The 9,187-nt window shown below is 38.7% G+C and overlaps 2 protein-coding genes across 2 annotated transcripts in view; one reads left to right on the top strand and one right to left on the bottom strand.

Annotated features, from left to right (window-relative positions):
• LOC139716075 (uncharacterized) overlaps positions 1–4,844 on the bottom strand; it is a 10,813-nt gene extending 5,969 nt beyond the window's left edge. The window contains exons 1-7 of the mRNA XM_071627628.1: positions 4,787–4,844; positions 3,978–4,092; positions 3,301–3,399; positions 2,609–2,687; positions 1,507–1,621; positions 949–1,133; positions 297–452 (exon numbers count right to left, since the gene is read on the bottom strand). Coding sequence (XP_071483729.1) covers positions 297–452; positions 949–1,133; positions 1,507–1,621; positions 2,609–2,687; positions 3,301–3,399; positions 3,978–4,092; positions 4,787–4,844 — 807 coding nt within the window. The remainder of the gene's footprint in view (positions 1–296; positions 453–948; positions 1,134–1,506; positions 1,622–2,608; positions 2,688–3,300; positions 3,400–3,977; positions 4,093–4,786) is intronic.
• Positions 4,845–5,000: 156 nt separating this feature from the next.
• LOC139716024 (vacuolar protein sorting-associated protein 11 homolog) overlaps positions 5,001–9,187 on the top strand; it is a 36,406-nt gene continuing 32,219 nt past the window's right edge. Inside the window, exons 1-2 of the mRNA XM_071627581.1 lie at positions 5,001–5,068; positions 8,426–8,500. Of these exons, the coding sequence (XP_071483682.1) occupies positions 5,054–5,068; positions 8,426–8,500 (90 nt within the window). The 5' untranslated portion in view covers positions 5,001–5,053. The remainder of the gene's footprint in view (positions 5,069–8,425; positions 8,501–9,187) is intronic.

Genomic DNA, 9,187 nt, shown 5'->3' with positions numbered 1-9,187 from the left:
TTTAAATATCTATTTGCCCCTGAACCCCACTACACTTAATTACAAAAAAAAAACCACACTTTAGATCATCTACATCCTAACTTGTCCCCATATACTAAGACCGTCCATCTCTACTCAATTACATATATCTTGATTGTATTCCTCAAGTAGTCATGATGATAATATTGCTCACAACAGGTGCACCATTGTGCCATCATCACACACAAGTGCTACAAACAAATGAGGTTGACTGACTTGCAAAGAGTTAAAGGTGGACGTTCCACTAATATCAGAGCATTTCCTGAAACCGGTCTTACCCTGAACTCCTGGACAGCCTGGTCTTGGATGGACGCTGTGCTGGAGTAGTACTTGTCCTCCATTTCCTGCAGCTGGGACTGGGTCCTAAGTAGGTCTGCCCTCTTCTCCTCTAGGGCCAGCTGAGTGGCACGCAGCATGTCGGACTTCTGCTGCACCTGGATTTCAAGTCCATTGCCGTGACAAAAACTGCTTAGAGCCAGATCTCACTTTTGAGAGAATGTATTGATGACTAACATGAAAAAGACTATAGTCAAACTTAGCTACATCAAATCCAAAGGGACCAGAAATAATCATTTGACTTATAAATGATAATTTCAACTTACACAGTGAAATGAACACAGCTTTATATTTATCCTGCGTAGGAATTTCCTTTGACTTAATCATCTTTTGACTTGTGCAAGTTTGGCATGGTTGACTGTACATCCTGTCTTAGATAATCTTACACTGTACATGATTGTTTTCAAAATCACAGAGACTGTGCAGGTTTGGATCTCTGTGATTCATTATCATCATAACATGGAAAAAAGAAGATATGCATAAATCAGATGATTTGACAGAAATTATCTCTGTCATTATGTATGCAGCTGTCAGCACACATCAGGGAAATACTATCCATTCAATAATGTTGCTACAATTACATGTATGATGTACCTCAGCCTCAAGCATGTGTATCTGGTGTTCAGCACTAGATAAAGAGGATGAGCCCCTCTCTAGCTCAGAACGTGCCACCGATATCTGGGATTCTCTGTCGTTGATCTCACGCTGGATCATCTCGTTCTGTTTCTTCAGCTGGACGACTTCTTCCACCAACAGCCTCTTTTCCCGCTGATGATTTTCTACAGAGAAATGGGTGTTGGGAGTTTATATTATTAACAATGGGGAAAAAAACAACAAACATACAGTGTACTATTACAGCCATGTGTCCAAATTTTAACAATGCTGAACAATGTTAGCCACAACATTGATATAAGTATCAATGTAAATGTGGAATAATCTTGTCATGTGGAAAATATCACAAATTTTGCTCATAGCAACATAAGAGAATTTTTAATTTTGAAATATGAGTTTTGGACACGTTTTCCTTGTATCTGACAAATTCTAAAAGTATGAGCACAAAATCAAATCATCTGTGTTTTAAAATGACAGAAACCCTACAGATTAATGTAATTAGCTTTGAATGCCATTATCTTGTCAATGAAGTAAACCTACCTTCTAGAAGTTTTAGCCTCCCATCAAGTCTGTCCTTCTCTGTGCTGACGAGATCCAGGTTGGACTCTTTCCTTCTCACCTCCAGGTGCAGACTGTCTACATCAGTCTGAAGCTCCTGATTATTGGCCAAGAAAACGGCAGAGTATGAAAGAAGATTCGACATTAGCTATCACATTTTATTTTTATCATGTAATATACAGACATACTGAAAGGGATAGTATAGTATTGGTGGAGATGAGGATTGGCTTTTAACTTTTTGCAAGATACCAAGAAACCACTTATGAAATAGTACAGAGCATGCCATTCTAAGACGAATTCAAAGTTTATTTGATGAAAATCGGGATTGGAATGGCCGAGACATCTATAAAACAAAGCAATCATGATTAAAGGTGAATCCCGCCTTTCATTTTGATTGCTATGTTTTATATATCTCAGCCATTTCAAATCCAAGTTTCATCAAATAAACATCTAATTCTTCTTGGAATTACAGTTTTCATTTTTTCAAGTTTTCATTATCTCACCAAAAAATGTTAGAAAAGAGAAGTTAGATATCAACTTAAACTTTATAATCCCTCTAAAATAGCATGAAGTTTGTGTCTCTTTAAGAATAATCACAAATTAGAATCTTTCTTTGAGCTACATTCTTATCATCAATATCTACAATTGAGCCATCAAGAATTAACAAACCTTTCCACGGCATAACACATCATAAAAAACAAAAATCCCTCAAACTTTATTAACATCCAACTCCATTGTACCAAGACATTGTACATGAGTAAAGCTTAAAAGCATTCCAAATACAGTGGAAATCCAGCACCACCCATGAAATGACCTCACGATGAAAAGAAGAGAGCAATTGCGCCTTTCTATCTTTATAGCTTATTGAGACAACCCTGATCACTGCAAGTTCTCTGCTCTTTTCAGAAATCTGACCAGCGAAACAACAGTAGTGGCTGGAAGAAAAACTTGGGACAAAATGGAGATGTTTTGGTATGACAGGCGCATAACGGTATACATCTATTCCAGCACTAAGTATGTAAAGAGAGAGAGCATCAGTTACAGTTGCTTAAAAAATTGATATTGCTATCACTTTGCTACTCACTTTAAGTCTATGTAGCATCTTACTGGCTTCCTGTGTCATCCGAGGCTGCAGCTCCGTAGCTTTCTTGGCCTGGTCTCGAGTGCAAAATACAGTCAAGGAGTAATGACTTCCCCGACAACATGCAGGTGTACCATGGGATATGACCGCTTACAACTAGGACTTATACAAGTGTAGATGGACATCACAATTATTATTCTGGGAGTCCCTATTACATTACAGATTCCAACAAGGCCAACAATCAGGGAACAAGCCAATCAGCTTTTAAGAAAACTGCTACTTGTTGCCATGGTACCAAATATTAACCTGAGTTAGAGCCTAAGTCTGCACTGTAATAAAGATATTCTGTGCTCCATATGTGAGAAAGCTGGTAAAGGTAACAAGTCAGATGATCATGGAAGTGTATACCCACATTTCTGACAAACAAGTAAAAAAATTGTCAAAAAACAACAACAACAAAATCAGACAACAATTTTCTCTACAGCACATTTATTGAAATAGCACTTGATATAATATGGCAGAAGTGTAAACCTGTCAATCCCCCAGGAAATAAACAAGTAAAATGCTGCTGTACAGAAATGGTGAGCAAGTACAAAACTCGAGTCAGTCGAGAGAATACAACTTTGTAATACCTGTATAAGAGATTACATGAGAAAACTTTCATTAAAAGAAAACAAATGAAAAAGAAAGGATATAGGAAATTGGCTTCCAGTTCCAGGAAGTAGATTTGTTGCTGAAGGTTTTTGATGTACTCTGCCTCCAAGTTGTCATAGTCTGCAGCCTTTGTGGATTTCCTGGAAAACAGAGACAGAAAGAGAGAAAATCGTTTGCTACAATTCAGTGAATATCAATCAATTCTTTTCATATTTGAAGCAGACAAGCAGCAGCAAAAACAATACTGATTTAATATATGAACTTCTGAAAAATGTTCAAGTTTGCATCTTCATAAATTTCCATGGATACAAATACCTGGTAGGTACCAACATTTGCCAAAGTGTTCAATGTCATCATCTCAAGATCAAAATCCGAATGCAAGACTACTTTTAAAATTTCAGACAATATATACAAATTTGTAATTAGATCTACATGTATAATCTGCATTTCATCAAACCTATGATTTTGAACGAAGTGATACTTACAAATTGTAAGTAGGTCCTAGAGGTCTAGTACTAGTAGACCTCTACTACAATTTTGGGATTTTGGTTCATCTGGATAGTTTCCATGGGTTCTTTTTTCATTGACTAGGTACATGAACTCTCTTATACTAGTTTAGAATCTTTCTTTGGCAAGACATTTTCTAATGTTTAGACCCGTTTATGAAATCTAGATCTAGAGCATAGTAATTCATGAAATGCCATGGAGTGATTTTTACTTTGTACTTGAGCCAAAGTTGGCGGCAATGTTTGCTGAGCGTTTGGTGAGGCTTCCCAAGCTGCCACTCCTTCGCAGGGTAGAGCCTCCTGTTGCTGTTCCAGAGAAACTCGGACCTGAAATGAAGCAAAGAGATTTGTAACATTTTATTGACTAGTATCTATTCCTATGAATCCTATGATCATTTTTGCGTTCGTGTGAGGGACAAATTAGGCACCTTTTGTTTCGACATTACATCCTGTCATGGGTCAACGTCCTGGTTAATGCCCTATCAAATGAACTGTGACATTAACCAACAAACCTGCAAGTGTAGTGGATCTAATAATGTATGGTAGCACAAATTCAAAATCAAATAAAACCAATAAAACAAAAAACACTCAAAGTCAAATTGATAAAGGTTTAGAGTTAGACTAACCGCAGCAGCGACCCCAACTAACCGTTACAGCCCACAGCACAGGCACAGCACCCCGCGCCGGGGTTAGGCCTAGAGAGACGTAGAGTTAGACCAATCTTAGACTAGTTTAGACTAGCTAGAGTCTAACATAACATTTCACAATTCATGATATGAGATGTAAAATCATTCAACTCAAACACAGTAAACTTTAGGCGCTTGTGAGTTACAGTAAATTATAACTATGAATCTACACGATAGTCTTCTTGTAAAGTGATTTTTACAATGAAATACATTTTACAAAACACAAACATCCGCAGCTGCAGATGGGACTGTGTCTGTTCTAATTTGAAATTGCTCGATGAGTACGCAACCTGTCACACAAATTAATATTAACTGACAAATACTTGATAGCTTACCTCTCGCAGAACGTGTTGGGGAACTTTTAAACCTGGCCATACTCGATATGGACGTCATTTTGGAAGAATGTTTTGCTGATTTCTTCTTCAAACAGTTGGTATTCAACGAGCAGACGTGGAGTTTTCTATCCGGTTAGCGTTACTGGCAACGGCGAAGCAGCAAGCCGATAACAAGGTCAAAGGTTAACTTACGTTTTCCATTATTCTGTCTGGTGGGAGTGACAGGGCTGCAAATACCACGACGAAAGAAGCCAGAGGAACAGCATTATGACTTTTTTGCAGGTTAGTTTGCAGTTCACACTTATTCATAAAACTTGAGTAGATTGATCAAGACTCTTAATGGTGTATTTCCCCCCGATATTGTCATATTTTAAAGTAACAAGAAAAATAGCTCGTTGCTGGTGAACATTGCTTAGTCCCGAGCGTTCATTATCGAGTAAGTGTGAACAAAATGGAGCCTAATTCTAATCACTGCACTGCTAACGTTACTGGATCTGGCTGGATGAGTTGATGTCTAACAGTATCAATAACATCCTGTGATATTTGGCAATCCTGGACTCAGGGCCAGGGAGGGGTCTATCCAAATATCTACTATTTACTGACTAGTCTATGTAGTTGTACCCTATACCAGTCCGGGAAACCCGCTCATCACTGCTCATGAGGACTGCTCCCGCGTACGAGGACTGCCCCGCCTCATGAGGACCGCCCCCACGCCTCATGAGGCCCGGGGGGGGGGGGGGGGGGGGGGGGGGGGGGGGAACGCCTCATGAGGCCCCCTATTCACTTCTTATTCATCTCACATCTCAATCTGACGTATAAATTGACTATTGTCTAGAGTAAAATATCCCGTTTCCGGCAGTTTAAGCATTGTTAAGGGTTTTTCCAGGGGTTTTTTTCGGGGCCACCGAAAATGAAAGTCGGGCCACCGAATTTCAAAAAAAGGGAAATTTGGTGGCCCGCCTCGGGTCACCAAATTTTTTTGAAGAGTATGTCAATAAATTCGTAACTTTTTGCGCCGGAAATTAGCAATTAAATTTGTTCAAAGGATGGATGAAAAGGACTGAATGAATGCCTGAGAGTGAATGTTGCAAGTTTGTTGAAGTTTATTTATGAGTAGATATGCCCAACTTCTAATTCTTACTATCATAAATCTTAAATATTTGACTCATTAAAAAAAAGGACTTTTAATGTTTTTTATTGTTGTTGTTTTTTTCGGGACACCAAATTTTTCTCTCGGGCCACCAAAAGTTTGAAATTAAGGATTTTGGTGGCCCCATCGGGCCACCAAATAAAAAAGTTAGTTTCGAGCCATGTTCATATATCATAGACAAGATTATTCATTAACGCAATTGTTTTCATAAAAGAAATTTACCATTGACCAACGCAGTTTTCATGATTTACCAGGGCAAAACCCGGCACAATTTTCGCCGATAAGGGCGATATGCGACGTAGTATTTCTGCTTGCGGCACGATGTACAATCCCTATGCAATACGCGTGCTCCGCGATCTTTAGCTGAACGCCTTCACATGTCTCGCGAACATTGCGTAAGCGCCAATTCCCATTGCGAAAGCACGTGAAAATAGCGGGCGCACATGCATTGGCCGCAAACAAGATCGCAATTCTGGCGGTGTTGTTGATATCTTTCTCGTGTTTTTCTGAATTTTTTCGATGGTAACATCCACTTTCCGAACAAAAGTGGCGGCCCACATCGGCTCGCGAAAGTTCTATTTTATGTGAGGATATGTTTTCAAAATCCATGAGCATTGGGAAAACGACAAAAAAATCAAGTTTCTTGGACCATTATTTCTTAATTGTTATGTTAAGAACTACCGAAATTTTTATTTTGGATGTGATATGTTGTCATTTAGGTGAGAAAATTTCACTTTCGTCAGAGATCGTGCCCATTTTATCGGTTGGTTTTTGTTGATTGCTAGTGTGTTAGTATATGTGTAGTGTGCATGTAACAGTGCACTGCTGTTTTTAGCGGTATATTACCGTGTATGTTGTACCTGCCGCGAACGGCTGCACGGCCGCTTACTGACGCAGTTACTCTGGTCAGATCAGTCGGATCAGGCCGCTAGGTGCGGCAGTCTTGCATTGTGCGAACACACTGGCGCCCGTGTTTTGATGGGCGCTCTGCATCGGTTGATTAAAACTCGATTTTTGAAAAAAAAACAAACAGACAGGATTTTTTCTTCTTTTCATCATGGATAGTGGACATGTGTGTGTAACAAAAAATCACTGTGCAAAGTTACGACAATTTATATGTCAGATGTGAGATGAATAAGAAGTGAATAGGGGGCCTCATGAGGCGGGGCAGTCCTCGTACGCGGGAGCGGTCCTCATGAGCGGGTTTCCCGGACTGATACTAGCAAGGCCTCCTTGCTGGCGTAGCATATCGGGAGTGAAACCTACGTTGTTGAAGTTGAACGTTAACTTGTAAAATACTTGACCGAAAGATTGGTCTGTATCTGTCCGTCGGGGAATGTTCCGCGGAGACTGCGTCTGGCTTCACGGATCCCCTCCGTATACAGACGTAAGTCAATGATCCCGGCTCCTGTGTGGAGCATCGCGCACAGATCAAACGTTACGATAAACCAAATTTCAGACAACTTTTTTACATTCAAACAAGTTTGACATGACATGACACATTATGCAGCAATATTTGGGGTTAATTTCTTACATTGTGCAATCGAAATACTCACAGTAACTCGGTTATAATGCAGAAATTTTATCCATATCGCAACATCGCCGTTCGCTAGCCGTAAGTCGCCATTTTGAATCTGTAAACCAATCACATGCGAGGTAAAAAATAGTTAAAAAAACACGTAGAAACTACCTCGCATGTGATTGGCTAATAGATTCATACTGTATGTTTCTGCAGTTTGAACGTGACGACGCAACGGGCTGGTTGATGTGTGTTTTACGTTGAAAATTCTATCGAAATGTTGGATTATTTATTAATCTAGTGAGTGAAGTGTATTCTTGAATAGTTGATTTCACTATACAAGCTTAAATTTGCCGACCTAGGGCCGTGAATTAGACGCAATCGAGAAGGGTGAGGTACCTCACCCAATTTTCCATAGAGACAGTGGTTAAGAATATCCACACAGCAATGGGCACCGGTACCTTCTGTCTGTCTACGGAGGACAGCGTTAATGGCAAAATATAAAAGAGTCCTCCGGACAGACGGATCTTTCTGTGTAGTAAAATACTTGTTGAGATTATAAAACTAGCTAGGTGTGCATCGACAGATCAACAAACAACAAATTTAGGCCCTAAATAAAAAGACTTACATCTAACGATAAAAAATTCCAATTAACAATTACAATACTATGCTTCATCTTCCTTTGATGTTAATTTTAACAAGTTTATTTCCTGGACTTCATTTAATGTGAAGTAAAGCAAGCTGCCCATGATTCGACCATAATGGCGTCCAAAATTTGACTGCCAGCTAGTGCTACATGTAAAACCTACCCGTATGCGTTTGCCTGTGGTTTAATTTTGGCACGGGAGGTCTAACCTTGTACATGGCACTTTTGCTTTACGGTCCTACTTTTTATTAAATTTACTCATCTTTTTTGTTTCACCATCATATTCTGCATTATAGCTAATCTTCTTCTTTGATTAATTATTAGTGGAGGAGATTCAACTTCTTTGAGAAGGAGGTGGTCAAATACCCAGAAAGCACAGAAATATTTTCAAAATTAAAGGTAAGTCAGCCTCAACACCCAAATTGTTTTTGATAATAAATGACGCAATGCATGTGGCATCCATTTTTTGTACAACGTATGACTTAGTTTGCTGCAGTGTCATGTATAGTGAATGTATCCTTGTACAGTGTTGCCATTACTGTATCATACTTCTAATTCATGCTGCTGGTCATTTCTTGTTTTTGATGTTTCAGTAGAAAGTACTCCTATAGTTGTACCTTGCAGTATTTACCTAAATTTATTTGTCTAATTTTCTAGACACTTTTTTCATTTCAGTTTTCAATTCTGTGCATATTACGGTGTTGATGTATAATAATCTCCTGAAATATGACTATTTAAAATGAGATGCCCATGATTCGAATACAGTAGTTTACTGTTATATATATCTGTGGTATGTTTTGTTTTGATATAATCACTTGAGTTAAAAGTGGATACTTCTGCATGTTTGCACTGGACATATTTCGAAGAATTGTCTGTGATATCTAATGATTTTGTAGATGAGGGTAAAACATACATTGTATTTTGGTATGTAATTAGCTGTCTGAAAACTGATGTAATAATACAAAATTGTATCTTTGCTATTATAATGTGATAAAAATTGTGCAAGTTTCCCATGATGTGTAAATGCCAATGGTCTGTATTTTCAATAAACACTATCATCGTAATCCTCTACATGCAGATTGAGGA

Source organism: Diadema antillarum, unplaced genomic scaffold (assembly GCF_040938485.1).
Source record: "Diadema antillarum isolate AM-2024a unplaced genomic scaffold, OU_Dant_1.0 scf00000060, whole genome shotgun sequence".
NCBI classification, from domain to species: Eukaryota; Metazoa; Echinodermata; class Echinoidea; order Diadematoida; family Diadematidae; genus Diadema; species Diadema antillarum.
Note: the sequence above shows the minus strand (reverse complement) of the source record. Positions and strands in the feature narration are given on the sequence as shown.